Source organism: Microplitis mediator, chromosome 8 (assembly GCF_029852145.1).
Source record: "Microplitis mediator isolate UGA2020A chromosome 8, iyMicMedi2.1, whole genome shotgun sequence".
Lineage (NCBI taxonomy): Eukaryota > Metazoa > Arthropoda > Insecta > Hymenoptera > Braconidae > Microplitis > Microplitis mediator.
Window position 1 is genome coordinate 3,544,257 of NC_079976.1, and position 20,326 is coordinate 3,564,582.

The 20,326-nt window shown below is 33.6% G+C and overlaps 3 protein-coding genes across 6 annotated transcripts; 1 reads left to right on the forward strand and 2 right to left on the reverse strand.

Moving 5' to 3' along the window:
• The first annotated feature begins 1,423 nt into the window (after positions 1-1,423).
• On the forward strand, positions 1,424-10,580 carry LOC130674039 (protein split ends-like). 4 transcript variants are annotated; one of them, XM_057479308.1, is made up of 7 exons: positions 1,424-1,945; positions 2,023-2,666; positions 3,000-3,088; positions 3,308-3,472; positions 3,544-3,660; positions 3,732-4,094; positions 4,209-10,580. In XM_057479308.1, the coding sequence occupies exons 2-7, from the start codon at positions 2,639-2,641 to the stop codon at positions 10,296-10,298; spliced, it is 6,852 nt and encodes a 2,283-aa protein (XP_057335291.1). In that variant the 5' UTR covers positions 1,424-1,945; positions 2,023-2,638; the 3' UTR covers positions 10,299-10,580. The 4 variants fall into 4 exon arrangements, with proteins under 4 accessions (XP_057335291.1, XP_057335292.1, XP_057335290.1 ...); XM_057479309.1 differs by having other exon boundaries at positions 2,031-2,666; XM_057479307.1 differs by having other exon boundaries at positions 1,424-2,666.
• Positions 10,581-13,570: 2,990 nt separating this feature from the next.
• LOC130673139 (uncharacterized) lies at positions 13,571-16,504 on the reverse strand. The gene is made up of 9 exons (XM_057478071.1): positions 16,351-16,504; positions 15,691-15,770; positions 15,480-15,599; positions 15,340-15,397; positions 15,021-15,196; positions 14,554-14,711; positions 14,278-14,433; positions 13,795-13,896; positions 13,571-13,705 (listed from the first exon to the last, which is right to left on the reverse strand). The coding sequence occupies exons 2-9, from the start codon at positions 15,766-15,768 to the stop codon at positions 13,657-13,659; spliced, it is 897 nt and encodes a 298-aa protein (XP_057334054.1). The 5' UTR covers positions 15,769-15,770; positions 16,351-16,504; the 3' UTR covers positions 13,571-13,656.
• A 744-nt stretch (positions 16,505-17,248) lies between these two features.
• LOC130673306 (uncharacterized) lies at positions 17,249-20,202 on the reverse strand. Its single transcript, XM_057478280.1, has 9 exons — positions 19,942-20,202; positions 19,386-19,465; positions 19,166-19,300; positions 19,027-19,084; positions 18,709-18,884; positions 18,243-18,400; positions 17,965-18,120; positions 17,478-17,579; positions 17,249-17,388 (listed from the first exon to the last, which is right to left on the reverse strand). The coding sequence occupies exons 2-9, from the start codon at positions 19,461-19,463 to the stop codon at positions 17,340-17,342; spliced, it is 912 nt and encodes a 303-aa protein (XP_057334263.1). The 5' UTR covers positions 19,464-19,465; positions 19,942-20,202; the 3' UTR covers positions 17,249-17,339.
• Between the last annotated feature and the right edge of the window lie 124 nt (positions 20,203-20,326).

Here is a 20,326-nt window from a genome sequence, read left to right on the forward strand (position 1 = left end):
GAAATCCCATAGAAAACATAGACCTAGCACTCGGAGTTTTAAAAAAAATAGAATTATCGCAAGTTAAATTCTCTGGAAATCCCAGAGAAATCCCATAGAAATCCCATAGAAAATATAGACCCAGCACTCGGAGTTGTAAAAAAAATAGAATTAAAAATCTCATAGAAAATATAGACCCAGCACTCGGAGTTTTAAAAAAAAATAGAATTATCGCAAGTTAAATTCTCTGGAAATCCCATAGAAAATATAGACCCAGAGATTTGAGATTTTGCTTGAGCACAAAAAAAAAAAAACTTCTGCGGAAATGAATCACCCTAATATATATATATATATATATATATATATATATATATATATATATATATATATATATATATATATATATATAAAATATTATTTGAAATTTCAAAATTTGTAAACAGCGTCAAAGCTTTTTAATTCTGTCGTAAGTACACTCTCGTAGTCATAAATACGGGCGCCTCCGACTGTAAATTTTGAAAACAAATTAGCTTTCGATTAATTATAAATTTATGAATTTTTATTTAAAATAACAATTCGAGTATTTTTGATTGTTTAAAAAAAATACTCGTTTAGAAAATTGAAAACTCTACACGAGTATTTTTTCGAAATTTCAAAATTTTTGTTTTCTTTTAAATTACAAGACATTTTATTTGAAAACGGTTAATTTCCAGATTAAAAAATTGGAAAAGTGAAACATAAAAAAAATACTCGTCTAGATTTTGAAAAATTATATATAAAAATCAAAAAGTAATGAGGTTTGTAAATCCTTTTGAATACAAAATAAGTAATCTTAAAATTTAATTTAAAATTGTACCTCGAGTATTTATTTTTTGATCTTTTTATAAAAATACTCGTCTAGAAAATTGAAAAATCTACACGAGCATTTTCTTTTAAATTTGAAAATTTTTTTTTTCTAAAGTTCTAAGCTTTTTCATTTTTAAAATGGCAGGTGTCGGCTAACTTCACGGTCATCGGGAAGGGGTAAAAATATCCCATGATCTTGCAGCACTGCTAATTCTTCGTCGCCATTTATTTTTTTCCGTGATAATTAATTTGTAATGAGTGTGAATTTAGCAGACATCAGACAAATGTAAAATAATTAATATATACAGTAAATAATAAGTAAAATTTAATTTTAAAAAATTGCGCATTTGGAAAATTTTGAAATTAATAAGCGCATTTTTTTACAATTCAATTTTATTAGTTATTTACTCTATTTATTTATAATTTTGAATTTGTCTGATGTCTGCTTCATTCACATTTATAATTTGTAGTACAGATGGCAGCAGCGGTAAAAATCAAATTGAAAAAATTTCAAAAGCGCGCCAACAGAGCGCGCATTATTAAAATTTAAAGCTGCTAACATCCGCACCCTACTCTACAGCCAGTTTATTATTCACAGAGCAGAGCAGAGGTAGAGTCCAGGAAGGAGTCCAAAGTAAGTCTGAGCACCTTTTCACCAGCAGTATCTCTAGCTCTAGTGCGCTCAAGCTCTCGACTCAAGTGTGAGCTTTACTAACCAATCAAAAGTGCCAGGAGTTTTTTGCGTATACATCCATAATAATAATAATAATAATATATATATATATATAATTACAAGTATGTAAAAACGTGTGCGTATGCGTGTGTGACAAAGTAAGCTATAGATTATACTAATTTGTCGACAAGACACTTGACAAAGAGAGGGTACGAGAGGAGTTCCCGCGAGTTTTACAAGCGGCGTATCGATAAATTACTCAATCCTCTGTAAATTTAGTCGATTTATATATTTCGAAATTACAAAACTCTATACTAGGTATTGAGAAGACTAGACTAGTCAGCACCCACCAGCCAGCACCTATCCAGTCACTAGGAGTTTGCTGTAATTGTAAAAGTTGATACCAAGTGAAGCAGTAGCATCGATCAAGTCAAGAGCAAGTGCCGAGTGGGTATACTTTTAATAGACCATCAACCTGGTAAATAAAAACTAGAGTAATAATCAGGTATATGATAATATTATAGTTTTTTAGGCCTCGGTAATTTGTCCTCGGTGAATATATTTATTGTCTGGTGGTGATTGTTTTGACTCGTGAGTCTTTATTCGACTATAATGGTGTAGACGCGCGCATCCTGTATACACAAACCCACCATTGTGAGTAAAAAAAAAAACGTCTTGAGTGATCGCGCCAGCAAGTGAACAAGAATATATTATAAATATAAAAAAAAAGTATATTATTATATGAGTAAAGGTTTTTTTGTCGCGGTGATGTGATGTGCAATTACTCTCATTATCAAGTTTTACCGATAATTACTTGCAGAGTTTTATTATACGAGAGTGAGTGAATGAGGTTGGAGACACACCTGGTGTCCAGGGCGATGTCGAAGCATCGCAGCAGCTGGGTATCCAACATCCTCAACTGGCAATCAATTGTACTGGAAATTTGCAACAAATTGGAGGATAATTGTCATAATTGATTGATTATTATTTGCATCACACTGCGACGTTACATTGAGCGACAGACTATTTGTTGAAGCTGGGACTTGTCTGCTTGGTGGATTTTATATAGAAAGTACTGCTGAGTAAAAAGAGGATTTTTATTGAGTGCTGATCTAGTTGCCCGCCATAGGACGGGTGGTTATGTTTCCCACTTTCATTGGAATACTAGGTAATTACTTGGCTACTTTATATAATTTTAATTGTCATAATTATTATTATTATCATCATAAAATTTTTTCAGCCTGATAGTCTTTTGTTTTTATTGTTGGATATTATTTATTTTAAATTGTAAATGTATATAAATACATATGTATACACATATATATGTATTGAAACTTATCTGGTTTGGTTACGTATGCGGTAATTTGTATCTTTAATTTGTTTGTTTTTGTTAAGAGAGTGGAAAGATATATTTGTTATATATATTTGTATTATTAGAAGGGAGGGCTACTGAGGAGGGATTAAATATTTATTATCAATGGTCCAACTTGAATTCTTCTAGACATACAATCGTGGTGGGAGGTCCCGAGTATAGCACACTTCTGCTCATTATTTAGGGCTGCCTTCAATCTCCTGGACTTTGATATCGAGGTATCTAAACCAATGCTAACTCGCTCCAGTAGCCAATGAAACAAAAAAATATATATATATATTAATGCATAAACCCACATAGAGCAGTGCCCAACCCTTGCTTATAAAGTAAATCCAGCTTGTGCGAATCGACTTACGCTGTGTCGCTGTTTAATCCGTATCTTTAAGTTTTATTGTTACTTTGCAGTACTGATGATTTAAATGTTAAATTAATTGTAGGATCTAGAGGAAGCTCTGCTGACGGACGGTGGTGCTGAAGGACGTCTAGTGCAAGAATTAATTGTCAGACTGCTCGAGGGCTGCTTGCCCAACGATACTCGCAATGATATCTCAACATTTAACTATCAGATGTTTTTACGTCGGCTTTTTCGCAAGAAATGCCAGGTAATATATATAATTATTGTCATTAAATTAAATGTTAATTAGTATTAATAATAATTATTTTAATTTTAAAGGAATACAACTGCGAAAATCCATTTAACACAGATGTAGATTTTGAACTTTTACCATTACGACAAAAAGTTGAAATATTACGCGCCCTCTGCGACTTTAGGCTTGACGCCGAGGACGTGGTAGGTCACTTAAATAAATAATATTTTGGTATTAATGATTATTAAATTGAATAATTTAATAATTATTTAAGGAGTGTGCGCTAAGCAACTTGGACTCTGACAGTCTGAGAGTAGAACCCTTGGGACATGACCGTAAGAATTCCGCTTATTGGTATTTCTACGGGACCCGACTTTACAGAGAGGATTATATTGAAAACACAGAGGTCGGTGATACAATTACGCAGCGTCAAAGGGGTCGACCGCGTGATCGTAAACGTAAACGACGACAGTGCAGATCGCAGGAGGAGAACCTGGTGGAAGAAGAAGAAAAGGAGAAGGAAGTTGATGATTATTTAGATATAAATATCGGTGTTAAAACACGTGACACTGTCTGGCAAGTTATCTGCTTCACTCAACAGGATTGGACGAGACTCGTTGACAAGTTTCGAAACTCGGTGAGAAAGTCCATCAAATTTTAGCATATTACGGATTTTGTTGTTGTTCTTATTGTTGTTATTAATTTATCACGAAGAAATAATTGTACTAACAAAGTCATATAATTTCTGTAGGAATACGACACTGAACGCAAGCTCTATCACACACTTGCTGAGGATTTTCTTCCCGAGATACCAAAGCTTTTTGAGCTCAAGGAAAAGCAGCAGCGCCGTCGTCTGCTTGAACGTAACAACTCACGTGTACTTCACAGTCCAGAACCGGTTAAACAATTAGAAGAAACAATAATGGTACGCGCTAAAATAAAAACAAAGGTCGGAAAGAGTACGAAAAAGAGCGGGCAGAGTTCTAAGGGCGGTGACAGTGAAGATGAAGCTCCGCCGCCATTAGTTTCACCACCACCACCACCGCCGCCGCAAAAAAAAGGACGTCAGACAAATAATTCATTGGCTTCTGCTGTTGGACAGATTGTAATTCATACGGGCGATGAAGCTGACAAGGTGGCCAATAAAAAAGGTGTAGGTAGACATGGAGTGAGCAGTTATGTTGCCCCTGGTTATCCTTATACATTTGGAATTGAGGAGGAAGAAAGACGTGTGGGTATGTACAAAGTACTCGAGAGTATTAAAGATCATGACGACGCCTGGCCGTTTACTGATCCTGTTGATGAGGAGTATGCGCCTCGATATTACAGCGTTGTACGGAAACCCATGGACCTTAAAACAATGGAGGAAAAACTCGAGAGTGGATCGTACAAAACTGTTTATCAATTTAAACGGGACTTTAGTTTAATTGTAGAAAATTGCCGACAATACAATGGCTCGGAGAATGAGTATACGGAAATGGCGGTTAATTTAAAAGAAGCATTTGAGTGCGCGATTGAACGATATCTGGAGTCTGAACCCTCAAGCGATGAGTGTCCGGCTCCAAAATCTCCGACTGCTGTGTCTGCTTCCGCGTATCCTTTGCGTACTAATACGTCAGCTGCGGCAATCGCGAACTCGCGAAAACGATATAAAAAATCAAATAAAAAATCTAAATCAAACAAGACGGATAAAAAAACGAGGAAAGGTAAAAATCATAATGATGACGATGAGGGTGATGATGAATTTTTTGATGAGGATGAGGATGATGCTGGCGAAGAAGAGCAAGTTCTCGATGCTAAAAGTTCGAGAGACAAGAGAGCAAAAAAACGATCAAAGAGTATGAAAGAACGGGCGGAAACTGAAGATGATCAAGATGATGATGATGATGAAGGTGCAATATTGGAAAATACTGTGATAAAATCAAAAAGAAAAAAATATGAGGATAGTAAATTATTACCGAAAAGTAAACGTTTGTCCGCCAAAGATGATAAAGAGTTTAAAGAAGTGAAGGAAGATACGAAAAAAAATAGTCCAACTGCGGGTAATAAAAAAGGACAGAAAGATTTGTCAATTAAAAATTCAAAAGATCATAAGGAGAATCGTGGTAAGAAGAAAGATAATTTTGAAGAACATCATGAACCTTTGGAAAATGTCAAAAGTAAAAGTAAGAGAATTGAAAAAAAAAGTAATGAAAAAAGTGGGAGCGCCGTACAGCATAACGATAAAGTAAAAAAAGGTAAACAGAAAAAACAAATTGAGTCTGAGGACGACAGGTATTCGGATATCGAGGAAAATGGTAAGCAGGCTACACTGGAAAAGAAAAAAAGTAACAATAGTAGCAGTAGTAATAGTAATAAAGATAAAATTGATCAGCGAATGAGGCGATCGGACGATAAGTACGAGGCGAAAAGTCCTACGCGAGTTAAAGATAAGAAATCTAAGAAGAAAAATGATGAACGAACGAAAAACGGTAAAGTCAATAATGATTGTGGAAAAGATCGAAAAAAGGAAACTCCAGAAGTACCGTCAGTTAAATTTGATTCTTCACTGAGCGACAAAGATCTCGAGTCGTTGGACAGTTTGAAGGATCGAATAAGTGAGCGCAGTAGACGTGAGGAGAAATTGAAACTCGAGCGAGAAAAGCTCAAGAAAAATTCAAAGACTTGTAATTTGGATGGATTCCACAAGAAAAATGTGCCTTCTAATGGTAATACCTTTCACGACGGTGATAAGGTCAATATTAAGCGAACAAAAGTTAAGAAAGTTGGTAAAGATAATAAGAAGGAGGAGAAAAATCAACAGGTTGATGTTAAAAGTAGTGGTAAGATGACTAAATCAAAAGGATCGAGGGTTGAGAGCCCGGCGATTCAAGCTTTAAATCAAGCCACAGCGCAGACTTTAAATGATATAAATAAATGGCTGGACGATGCGCCACCGATTGAGGAATTTAATTCGAAGAGCGAATCTCCTGTTTTACAGCCATCAACTAGCGAGCCACCGCGTGTTGGTCCGGCTCCAGTTCCGGCTCCCAAAGTTCCTGATGTAATACGAAAACGCCCAGCTACAATGAAGCTTTTTGGCCCGCACGGCCCGCCAAAACCAAAAAAAGTCCAAAGAACAATCGATCGACTGCAACCGGGCAAGAGTAAGGGTAATCTTTTATTAAAGAAACCTATTGGTAATAGCAGTAGTGGTTCTGATGTTACGACCAAACAATCAAACTCAGACGCCAATAAGTCTAACCGTGAAAGCTCTGATGGACCAAAATTGAGCTTAGGTTCAGTTCTAAAGAACGCCGATTCTATTCAGCTGATTTGCAAGTCTCTGGTGTCTTCGCCGAGTGCTCATTTGTCTAATGAAGACGAGGATGAAGATCGTCCGGCATTACTGAATTCCACGACGGCATTAAAGGAAGATAAGTCTAAAGAATCTATGCAGGAAGCCGTTACTCCAAAGACTCAGGTCGAAGCGACAAATGACACAAAAGAATCTGAAGAACCACAAAAACCTAAATCAGCGACTCCGAATTTGAGCGCTTGGTTTAAGGCTTTCGGTGCGCCAAAGTCAAAGAAAAAAGAGGAAGAGGTTGAAGAAGTTGCGGTAAAGAAAGAAGAGACGCCTGAAGTTACTTTGCCACATCGACAACGAAGGCACAGTGCCGGTGGCAGCAGTGTCAGTGAATCGGTGTCTAGTTTTTCACAAGAATCACCACCGGGACTGAGTGTAAGATCACCGCAGACGCAATCGGCAATAACTACGCCAGGAATTGAACAACCAGTTCGTGCTGGATTTTATCAAGATGCTCTGTCAACTGGTAGCAGTCCTTACAACAGTCCTTACTACACAACACCACCGAGATACAGTGCACAGTTACCTCCTACACCGTCACCACAGAACCATCCACTGTCACCTGCGTATCCATCTTCAGCAGCTTACGATCAAAGTCCCCTGTATCCTCAAGCATCACATCAAGCTTATCAGAAACCTGCGAGTAATGAAAATCCAAATGAAAATTACAATTTCTATCCCCAAAATTCACCTCAAGGTGACGCTTACCAGCAGCAATTATCAAATAGTCCAAAACCATCACCAGTTTATCCTCAACCGTCACCTCAATCGGTACCAGTTTATCAGAATTCACCTCAACCTACACCCCCAAATTATTCTCAACATTCACCTCAACAGCCACCAACGCCAAATTACTCTCAAGCATCACCTCAGCAGCCTGCTGCTAATTATTCACAGCCATCACCACAACAACCAACTCCACCGAGTTACTCACAACCGTCACCCCAACAACAGCAGCAACACTCTCCGTACTCACATCAAACATCACCTCAACCGCCGGCAAATTATTCACAACCTTCTCCTTCTCAACAATCGAACTCTTCGTACTCTCAACCATCACCGAAACCACCACCTAGTTACTCGCAGGTCTCTCCGCAGCCTCCGGCGTCTTACTCTCAACCGTCACCTCAATTCAACCAATCGGCTGCACAACCACCTCCTAGTTATTCACAGACATCACCTCAACCAATAGCCAATTACTCTCAACCATCACCGCAGTCTCTTAATTTTTCCCAGCCATCACCACAACCTCCAAAGTCGTACACTCAACATTCGCCCCAACCACCGCCTGCTTACTCGCAGCCGTCACCTCAAAGTCTGAATTATTCTCAACCATCACCCCAAACACCTCCAAGTTATTCCCAACCATCCCCACAAACTCCACCAAATTACTCTCAGCCATCGCCACAGGCGCCGCCGAATTACTCGCAGCCATCACCACAAGCGCAGCCAAATTACTCTCAACCGTCGCCGCAGGCGCCTCCAAATTATTCCCAACCATCGCCGCAGGCGCCTCCGAATTATTCTCAGCCATCGCCGCAGGCGCCTCCGAATTACTCTCAGCCATCGCCGCAGGCGCCTCCAAATTACTCTCAACCGTCACCACAGGCACCACCAAATTACTCTCAACCGTCACCTCAGGCACCACCAAATTACTCGCAGTTGTCACCACAGCAGCCGTCAACGACTCCTGGACCAACATATTCGAGTCAACCTTCGCCACAGCCGCCGAGAAATTACTCCCAGCCTTCATCACAAGTCTCGCCGTGCTTACAACCGGCTTTGAGACAGCCGACAAATTATCCTCAGCAATCACCTAGACAAACAGCTCCGACGCAAATTTACGTACAGCCTGAAAAAACTACCACCGAAGAATATCAATCAACAGCTGCACCACCTTCTTATCCACAGGGAATAAAATCAAATCATATATCTTACGCACCGACGACTGGTGTTCCAGCCTCAGGTATTTCTGAACCCGACAGACGAGCTTCTGAATATTTTAAACCTGAAGATAAGCTTCAATCAGACTCGCCACTTGGATTAAACAGCAACCATCAAGTGTATCATCAGACGAATCAATTTTCCCAACTTTATTCAAACAATTTTCCACTTAATGAGAGAGTAACTTGTCCACCGACTGCTACAGATTCTCAGAGATCTACCACAAGGATAAGCACTCCTCAAGAATCTCAACAGCAACAACAGCCACAGGAACGAGTTTACGATAACACAGAAACTCTTAAATACAGTCAGCAACGTCAGGACCAACAGCTGCTAGCATTCCAACAGAATCTACCCGGTCACGATACGATTTATCAGTCGACTGGTGGTTTTCAATCGGCGCCTTACCCGATGCCCAACGCGGCATGTCGATCAGTATATTCAAGTTCTCATTACTACGACACGAGTACCAAACCCGGCGCACCACCGACCAGTGTCGCTTCAACACTACCTCCTGTAAAGAAGCGTATGTACAACGAACCCTCTGGTGACACATCGAGGAATTGTATTCCACAAGAGTCAAGATCGGGACAAGAGCAATACGGATACGATCAAATGATACCCCTGTCAACTTCTGAATCATCAATCGTATCCGGGCAATACGACGGTACCAGTTATGTTACTTTGGCTGACTCAGTGGCCAGCAATCCAGCATACGCAAGATTAAGTTTAGGTTTAGTAGGCCGAAGTCCCAAAGATCAACAGCAATTACTATCGATACCCAGGCCATCGAGCAAAGATTCTCTTGTCTACGCTCGAACTCCCGGTGCATCGGAGTATGATTTAAATCTGCTTCAGAGTATGCAAGGCACAAAAGGAATGACATCGTCTGTTCCAGCGCCACGACGTGAACCCGCTCCAGTCGCCGCACCAGCTCCCAAGCCCAAGAAAGGTCGCAAGAAAGCTGCGGCAGCTGCCGCCGCTGCTGCTGCTGCTGCTGCAGCTGCTCAACAGCAACAGCAACCACCACCTACCGGTTTACCCGATCAGTCATCAACGATTCCTGGATTCCCGCAGTATCCAGCCAACCCAGCGGACATAGTGGGATTAAAAAACACTCCCGTGCCCCCTGGAAGCGCTTTCAACTTTACCACACCCGTCAGTGCTGCCAATAGTTCGCCTTTCTACGACAAAGACGCCTCAGCAGCAGCCGCTGCTTTTGCTTTCCTCGATGAGTTCCGAAATCCCAGTTACTACAGTATGCTACGGCAACAGCAACAGCAACAGCAGCAGCAACAACAACCCCAGCCCCCGACGACGATAAACGAGTCGACTCAGCAGGCCAACAAATTGAATAACCAACCGAGAAATTATCCTCCCCACCCGTTTTTACACACTACCCAAAGATCCGCAGCCTACGGACCTCCAGTTTCGCCTTACGTTAATCCTCACGCTCCCAATCTAAGTGTTGATCCAGCAGCTTATCAACAGTACCTACATTCCTTCTACGCTCTTCAGCCATCATCTCATCATCGCTCCTGGCTATAGTATTCAAAGCCACTTAATTAAATAGATAATAATTATTTTTATTTATATTTATTATTTAATAATTCATCATTTATCTACTGTACTCTACTTTAATTATTTCTTTTCTTACATTTTTTATTTACGAGACAAAAGTATGACCAGCTCTCTAACAACCACACGATAACGTAAGCTGACTTTTTTTTTTCATTTATTTTATAATTGTAATTATAGTTTTTTTTTTTTATACTTTGATGATTACTGAGAAGTTGCATTTACGAATTAAAAAAAAAAAAAAAAAAAAAACATGAAAGACTAATATTAAATTTTTAGATTAATTATTAATTATTGTCTACTTCTCCGTAATCATTAAAATTTATTGATTATAAAAAAAAGTAAAAGCCAAAAAAATGGCGGATTTAATTAGAATTTTATACATTTTATCAAGCAAACAAACAAACTAAAAATAGTATGTATTAAATAAATAATCCCTGTAATAATTATATAATGTATGTAGTTATGTACATAAACATCAAATGAGTTAATTTCGTATGTACCAAAAAAATAATTCAAGTAAAAGAAATAATAAAACATGAAGAAATGTAACTATTAAGATTCGTACGAGATAATTATAATTAATTATTAATAATACATCTATATATATATAAAATCCCTGGATGAACGTAAAAGTGTTATAATGAAATTTAGATAATATACATTTTGAATATATGAAAAAGTAAATATATATGACGATCGTTTTTGAAAAATGATAAAAAGTCACGAGTAGGTCATTTAAATTTTTAAATTGCGCCTGATTTATATATTATTTTATTTTTATTTTGTAAATAAAATACATATCCTTTATGTCTTCTTCCCCGTTTTAAAAAAAATTACATTGTATTGTTATTTATGTAATAAAATAAATAAAAATATAAAAGTAAGAATGAATTTAAGAAAGTAAGACAATTGTGGAAAAGTTTCAAAAAATCTTTACACATCATCCCCAACCCCCATAATAATATTTAATTAATTGATACAAGCTCGTATACTAAGATATATAAATAAATATACATATAATGATAAAAAAAAAATAAAATAAAAAAAAAATAGAATGTATACTAATGAAAAATAAAATTGAACGCTTGTTTGTTACAAAAATTTATTTATTTTTATTTAACGCTGATATTTACACCGAAAAAAATTATTGTGGCTGCACAGTAAAAATATTGTGTTAAAATCAACACAATCTGTATGTTACACTGTAAAAAGAGCGGTGTTAAAAATGGACTCGTTTTAACTCCGCCCGGTGTAAAAATGAAATTACACCGGTGTAGGAGGATTAATACACCGGTGTTAAAAATACCGGTGTAAAAGCGGAGTAATATCGGTGTAAAAGCGGGGTAAACTGTGTCCGCTTGGAGTATTAACTTTAAGATTATAAAACACAAAAAATGTCAGTTCATTATGAAAATTAATAAAAAATATCATTTATTAACAAGTATGGTGTACGAGTAAGTAAAAATATTCACAAAGTAAAATATTTTCACACCAGTAAAGAATATCTACACCGGCGGCGGCGTTACTTTAACACCGGAGAATTTTTTTTAACACCGGTACAGAATATTTATTTAATTTACACCGGCGGCGGCGTTATTTTCACACCGCTTTTAGGGGTAAATTTAACACCGCTAATTTTAACACCTACACCGCTTGGACTTACCCCGGTGATTATTTACAGTGTAGAAACAGTCCTCACAATATTTTTTTATTTTTCAACACACTGTTTGTGTTGAATTTCAACACAAAATTTGTGTTAAAATTTCAACACACAATTCGAGTAATATGAGAAGTAACTTCAACACTTTTTAAATGTTAATGGCGACACAAAAAAATGTTAACTTTTACATTTTATTTTTGTACCATGAATTGTTTTTAGTTTATCAAAAGTGTCAACAATTATTGTTTAACATTGAACTATTTTGTGATGGTAAACATGATCCTAAAGTTAGCAGACAGTTAACAATTTTTGAATTTTTTTATCAACAAATCACTTACGAAAAAAAAATAAAAATGTGCACACGTAGAAAAGTAAAAAAGCCACAGATGCAACTTTTTAAATATATTTTTTTTTAAACTATACGAATCATGAACTTTGTCAAACTTTATTTTTTTATGTCTAATTGAAAATAAATAAAATCAATGTCACAAAAATAACAACAAACCAAGCAAAACTGATGCTTAATGGCGCTTCCCGCGTGAATAGAAGAAAGACATTTTTTTAACACAATTCAACTGTCGCATCAACACTTTTTTTGTGTTGGTTTAAAGTAACAATAACTGTTTATCATATCGATTTTTGTACTAGGTAACACTTTTAAAGTGTTGAATAGTAGATCGATTAAAAATTTCATAGTAACACGCAGAATTGTATTGATTTGACACAAAATAATCAACACAAAAAATTTAACACGGGTCGTTTTTAACACAGATACACAATATTTTTTACTGTGTGCATAAGCATCCAATGGATCGTGATGCGCGAAGTAGAAGAAGAGAATTGTATGAAATTTTTCTAACAAGAGGTACAGCAAGTACTCGGCAAAATAATTATTTGATTTTTAGTCTTTAGTAATTGAATTGAAATTTTTTTTTAGTAATCAAATGTATCATGCACTTTCTTGGAGCGAAGAATTTGAAAAAAATTGTTTCCCTGAATGACTTGGCTGGTATCATCATGGACGGAAAATGTCCAATTGGGGCCAGGATTTCCACCAGGAACACCGTAGAAGAAAATCTATAGACTTTTCTTGCGCATGTGCAAATTTAGAATAATCGGTATTAAAAGCGATTTCTGAAGCTCATTCTGTCTCTGGAAGAAGATCAGATGTATAGAAATGATCTGGATTCTGTCACTTGGTCTAATTGGGATGACAGCCAATAAGAAGGAAAAAAAACATCTGGACAAAAGATAAAAATCCATTCACGGTAATCTCCGGTAAAAATCCATTAACGATAAATCGTTTTGCCACTACTTATGTCGCTAACTTCACTAATCAACAAATCTCTCAATAACTAAACGAGTATCGTGTCCGGCAGGAAATCGTATCACGATCACAAGAATTTTTTTTCGTGTACAATTTGAATAAATCGACAGAAGTAATTTTTATCTTCTTTAATTATCAGTAGACAAATCGTTTCATCAAAGAAGCGATAGGACAATAGGTGGGAATTGTTTTAATAGAAGGTGTAACCAAAAGTTAATTAAAATAATTTATACAACAGCACATTAATTGCTTGTGAAGGAATATATTTTTTATTCATGTATTATTCAATAGTAACATGGAACAACTTCGTTTGATATTCATTATCAAAATTCATAATATTAATTCAAAAATGCTGGTTTCCTAAACAAACATCTCGGAAAAGTAATGCTAGAAAGAGTTAACAGAAGAATTTAACTATTTTCTTGTAACAAGTAGATTTTTAAAACTATTACCGTAATGATATTTTGAATACTTACTAGAAATCTGATTGTACGACTGAACGATAACAATTATCGTATTCATAATTACCAGTTAAGAAAGCGTTGTCACATGGCCAATTTCTCAACTGCGGTCGAATCCTAAAAACAAAATATTATTACTAACAATAATCTGTTTGAGAAAGAGAAATACAATTGAAAATAGAATATAATATTTATTGTTTTACGTGACATTTCATTGTCATACTATAAATCGATTTCAAGTATTTCCTCTATAGGATAGTATTTTAGTAATTCAAATCTTTAGGTAGAAATTAAAAAATTGTTCAAATTTATGAACAAAGAAATTGGAATAAATATGAAATAAACGCGGAAGTATATTGTAAATTAAAAAATTCAATTTTTCATTCAAACATAAATATTTTTAACAGTTTGGAGGGAAAAAATTTTTGAGTTATTTCGTATGATCAAGCCATTATGTTGTAGTATTGTTAAATAATATAGAAAATCGTGTACACTTACAAATCCATGAATTGATAAAAAACAAGAGCGTAATAGTTATTTGGTACAGCATCAGAGATAATTATGACTGGTGGAGTATTTTTTGACGATTCTTCTGATTTACAATTAAATGATCCATAACGATTAATCAATCCCCATCCTGGACGCGAGTAGTCACTATCATCAAAATATGGAATATTAAAATTTTTAAATTATTATTGAAATCAGTAGTCGAAATAGTAAAAAAATATTACGACTACATGAAAATTTTAAAACATTATTAATCAATACACTTACGCTCCTGAAATTACAAGTGCAAAATCGTAATCCATTCCATCTCCTAACTCTTTACTATGAGATGATAACCACTGTTGCGTAACATTCAACGGTTTCGGATTCGAATTAAGATCTAACGTATCACCGTCCGGCTCCAAAAATGGCAAAGCTTTCGGTTCCTTTAATTAGAATATTAATAAACGCATTTAAAGTTAAATAAAAATTATCCATCTCAGTAAAAATTAATTTTAGTCTTTAATAGAGACAGAGATTTCGTCTCTTTTATGCGTCATAATTTGGATATGAATTTTTGAAATGGTGAAATCGATGATATGTAAATCAATAATTTAAAGAGATAAATTTTAAATTTAATCGAATTTTCAAAATTTCTAATAATCATTTATAGACATCAATAAAGCTGTTAATTATTGTTTTATGTTGGCTGTTGAAAAAAAAAATTAACTATACAGTTAAAATAGTATTCTTACTATTGCTGCGATGATGGCAGTGACAACTAATTTTACTTTCGGAAATATAGTTTCATTATTAGCGGATGACTCCACATTTGACATAAATGACATAATACGATCAAAAATTTGGTTTCCGTATTTGTAAGTATACATATCTTCGTCGACAATAACGATCGTTTTCAAGAACAAGGTGTCTAAAATAAAAGTAAATCTTATCAATTGTCAACGTATATAGTTTTTGCAGATCGAATAAAAATATTTAACGCGTTCTGCTCAGATATAACTGATAGATAAATTTTATTTTTATCTCGACTTAGTTTGTTGGATTTAAACTTACATGGCTTGATATCGCTATCGTTTTTATGGAACTTCATATAATTTATCTTTCTTGTGTTCTATATGTAAAAAATATAAAAATTATCACAATTTTAAAATTTTGTTGTATATATACTTTTGCTGAAACATATTTTTACTTACATTTAAAATACCCAAAGTTTTCAAAGAGAAATCTCTCTCTCTGAGAAAGTAAACTGGAGTCTGTTGATCAATGAGAAAAGGTTTGGATGGTACAGAAACAGTTCTCCGGTTAACTACATTCTGGAGCCATGCAACAAATTTGCAAGAAAATGCCATGATATATAACAAATATCATTATATCATTTTTATCATTATAGATTTAAACACTTACTCGACCGCAAGCATCAATAAGATCCCCAGCATGAAGCAGCACAACGAATATTGCCATTAACTTCATCATGACGAACATGTCTTTTATGGAACAATAACAAATTTTAATTACTAACTACGAAATGGTTATAATTAATTTTATTAATACTTTTAGGGTTTTTTTTACGTTGGATACATAATTCCCGGGGGTAAATATTTTAGATTTCCGGACATCTACATAGATCACGGCTAAAAAACGAATCGTACGGTAAAAATTCGAAATTTGAATTTCGAAAGAAATTTCAGGATCTTAAAAAAAAAACAATTTAGATATAAGGAGATCTACATAAATCTGATTAGATCTAAATAGATTTATGAATATCGACAAAGATCTAAAATTTTCAAAAGTAGACCGACTTCAATTCAACCAAATTTCGTACGATCAAAATTATTCCCTGGATTATTTTCGAGTTTCTGGAGATAAAAAACAAACTTTTTTATATTTAAAATACAATTTTGATTTTATTTTTAGTATATCTGATGCGCTATTCATTCAAATAATTTGAAAGTTCGATGATCATGTATTAGAGTATATATATAGTACACTATTTATTTTATAAGTGATTTATCATAAATTTAACAAGACGTAAATAAGGTAAAAAGTAGTTGAGATTAAACTTACCGGCTTTGATAATGACTATTGAAAAGTTATCAGAATCTTCCGTTAATTATGATTTATTTTCGATTGTTACAAGTTTTCTATAGATGGTTCTATCGACGTTAGTGTTTACTAATATTTTTTTTTATCGATACTTATAGTTAAAAACATACGTGATTTCAACAATCGTGATTTTTAATTTTTTTTTATACTCATATATCGTTTTAGGTGATTGGGAATTGTAACATTATTATACAATTAACGAGTATTCGTGAGAACTAAATACTTACAATATTTATTTAATGATTATGTATCGTTTTGTGTCCTTGGAAAACACATAAACTATACAATTTGAATATTACTGTTACTGTTGTCATGATAATGGCAGTGACAACGAATTTCAATTCTGCATATGCATATTTTCTGATAGCTAACAATGACTCCAAAAATGACACCACACGATCAAAAATTTTGACTTCGTATTTGATACACACGAAGTCAACAACGTAGATAATTTTATAATAGTACGTCTAAATAAATTTTACAAGATCGAATATCTGAACGTGATTTTCATTTTCTTGTTAAGTTTTATCATACAGAAAATTTCTTATTTGCTTTCCCGAGCCGTATAAAAACGGAAAGTATTGACTTTTTATTAAATTTCAGTGAGCAATTAGTTTTCATGAGGTCAATTGTTAGTAATTATTACTTTTAATTTAATAAAAAATCAATTTTTTTTTATAGTACCACTTGGAAGATATTGAAAATAATTTATTTCATTTTCGAATATGGTATATAATATTATTTTGTATTTTCATTTAATTGTTTCATCAAAAAAGCGATAGGACAATAGGTGGGAATTTTTTTAATAGAAGGTGTAACCAAAAGTTTATTAAAATAATTTATACAACAGCACATTAATTGCTTGTGAATGAATATATTTTTTATTCATGTATTATTCAATAGTAACATGGAACAACTTCGTTTGATATTCATTATCAAAATTCATAATATTAATTCAAAAATGCTGGTTTACTGTACAAACAACTCGGAAAAGTAGTGCTAGAAAGAGTAAACAGAAAAATTAAACTATTTTCTTGTAACGAGTAGATTTTTAAAACTATTACCATAACGATATTCTGAATACTTACGAGAAATTTCGTCGTAAGCTGTGAATTTCACAGAAATCGCTTTCATAATCATGGTGTAAGAAAGCTCTGTCACATGGCCAATTTTTCAAATGAGGATCAATCCTAGAAACATAAAATATTATTACTAACGATAATCTGTTTGAGAAAGAGAAATACAGTTGAAAATAAAATATAATATTTAATGTTTTACGTGACATTTCATTGTGGTACTATAAATCGATTTTAAGTATTTCTTCCATACGATAGTATTTTAGTAATTCAAATCTTTGGGTGGAAATTAAAAAATTGATCAAATTTACCAACAAAGAAATTGGAATAAATATTAAATAAATGCGGAAGTAGATTGTAAATTAAAAAATTCAATTATTCATTCAAACATAAATATTTCTAACAGTTTGAAGGGAACAAATTTTTGAATTATTTCGAATGATCACGCGATTATGTTGTAATATTTTTAAAAATAACATAGAAAATCGTGTACACTTACAAACTCATGAATTGATAATAAACCTGAGCATAATCGTTAAATGGTACTTTATCAGCGACAATTACGATTGGTGGAGTATTTTTTGACGATTCTTCTGATGTACAATTAAATGTTCCAAAGTCAAAAAGTAATTCCCATCCTGGATTTGCGTAGTCACTATAATCAACATATGGAATATTTAAACTTTTAAATTATTATTGAAATCAGTAGTCGAAAATGTTAGAAAAAGTATTACGATTACATGAACATTTTAAAACATTATCATTTTATACACTTACGCTCCTGAAATTACAAGTACAAAATCGGCCTTCATACCATCTCTTAACACTTTACTATTAGATGATAACCACTGCTGCGTAAAATTCAACGGGTTCGGATTCGAATAAGGATTTAAAATATTATCGTGAGGCTCCAAAAATGGCAAAGCTTGCGGATGCTTCAATTAAAATATTTATTAACGCATTTAAAATGAAATAACAATTATCCATCTGAATAAAAATTCATTTTAGTCTTCAACAGAGATTTCGTCTCTTTGATGAGTCATGATTTGAATATGAACTTTTGAAATCGTGAAATCGATGATATGTAAATCAATAATTTAAAGAGGTAAACTTTAAAGTCAATCGAATTTTCAAAATTTCTAATAATCACATATAAACATCCATAAAGACGTTAATTATTGTTTCATGTTGTCTGTTGAAAAAAAAAAAAATAAACTATGAAATATAATAATATTATTCTTACAACTGCGGCGATGATGGCAGTGACAACTAATTTTATTTTCGGATATAAAGCTATATTATTAGCCGATGACTCCACATTTGACATAAATGACATAATACGATCAAAAATTAGGGTTCCGTATTGAAAAGTAAACATATTGTCGTCGACAATCACGATCGTTTTCAAGAACAAGGTGTCTAAAAAAAATTCAATTTTATCAATTGTCAACGTATATAGATTTTGCAGATCGAATAAAAATATTTAACGCGTTCTAACCAAATATATTTGATAGATAAATTTTATTTTAATCTCGACTTAGTTTTCTGAATTCGAACTTACATGGCTCGATATCGCTATCGTCTTTATGGAACTTCACATAATTTATCTTGTTTCTGCTCTGTATGTAAAAAATATAAAAATTATCACAATTTGGAATGTTGTTGTACATGTACTTTTTCCGAAACTTATTTTTACTTACATTTAAAAAACCCAAAGTTTTCCTAACGAAAGTTCTTTTTTTGAGAAAGTAAACTGGAGTCTGTTCATCAATGAGAAAAGGTTTGGGTGGTGCAGAAACAGTTCTTAGGTGATCTATAGCCGACTCCGGCGCGTGCTATGCAACAAATTTGCGAGAAAATGCCATGGTAAGTAACAAATAGCATTATATTATTTTCATTATTATAGATTTAAACACTTACTGAACTGCAAGCATCAATAAGATCCTCAGCATGAAGCAACACAACGAAGATTGCTATTAATTTCATCATGACATACATTGCTTTTTTGGAACAATAAAAAATTTTAATTACTAACTACGTAATGGTTATAATTAACTTTATTAATACTCTTAGGGGTTTTTTTTACGTTGTATACATAATTCCCGGGGATAATTAGTTAAAATTTCTGGATATTTACTTAGATCACGGCTAAAAAACAAATCGTGCGGTAAAAATTCAAAATTTGAATTTCGAAAGAAATTTCAGGATCTTAAAAAAAATCAATTTAGATATAAGGTGGTCTACTTAAATCTGACTAGATCTAAATAGATTTATGAATATCGACAAAGATCTAAAATTTTCAAAAGTAGACCGACTTCAATTCAACCAAATTTCGTACGATCAAAATTATTCCCTGGATTATTAGTATATTATTTAGTATATATATATATATAGTACAATATTTATTCTATAAATTATTTATAATAAATTTAACAAGACAATAAATAAGGTACAAAGAAGTTGGAATTAAACTCACCGTTTTTGATAATGGCTATTAAAAATGTATCAGACTTCCGTTAATTATGATATATTTTCGTTTATTACAAGTTTTATATAGGTTGTTCTATTGACGTCAGCGTTCACTAATATGTTTGTTCATCGATAATTATAGTTAAAAACAAACGTGATTTCAACAATTATATATTGAATTTTTTTAATACTTATATATCGTTTTAGGCGATTTGGAATTGCAACATTATTTTACAATTAACGAGTATTCGTAAGAACTAAATATTTTAAATATTTATTTATCTGTTATGCATCGTTTTGTGTCTTTGGAAAAAAAATAAACTATACAATTTAAATATTACTGTTACTGTTGTCATGATGATGGCAGTGACAACAAATTCGATTCTGCATAT

Bases quoted from the DNA above. Each gene is read 5' to 3' on its own strand.
- LOC130674039 (XM_057479307.1), top strand. From the start codon at position 2,639: ATGTTTCCCACTTTCATTGGAATACTAG. The intron at 3,089-3,307 runs GTATCTAAACCA...AATTAATTGTAG, and splicing joins TCCTGGACTTTGATATCGAG to GATCTAGAGGAAGCTCTGCT. The intron at 3,661-3,731 runs GTAGGTCACTTA...TAATTATTTAAG, and splicing joins GGCTTGACGCCGAGGACGTG to GAGTGTGCGCTAAGCAACTT.
- LOC130673139 (XM_057478071.1), bottom strand. From the start codon at position 15,768: ATGTTCGTCATGATGAAGTTAATGGCAATATTCGTTGTGCTGCTTCAT. The intron at 14,712-15,020 runs GTAAGAATACTA...TTCTAATTAAAG, and splicing joins CTGCCATCATCGCAGCAATA to GAACCGAAAGCTTTGCCATT. The intron at 14,434-14,553 runs GTAAGTGTATTG...TTTTGATGATAG, and splicing joins GCACTTGTAATTTCAGGAGC to TGACTACTCGCGTCCAGGAT.
- LOC130673306 (XM_057478280.1), bottom strand. From the start codon at position 19,463: ATGTATGTCATGATGAAATTAATAGCAATCTTCGTTGTGTTGCTTCAT. The intron at 19,085-19,165 runs GTAAGTAAAAAT...TTTTACATACAG, and splicing joins AAACTTTGGGTTTTTTAAAT to AGCAGAAACAAGATAAATTA. The intron at 17,389-17,477 runs GTAAGTATTCAG...TACTCTTTCTAG, and splicing joins AGCTTACGACGAAATTTCTC to CACTACTTTTCCGAGTTGTT.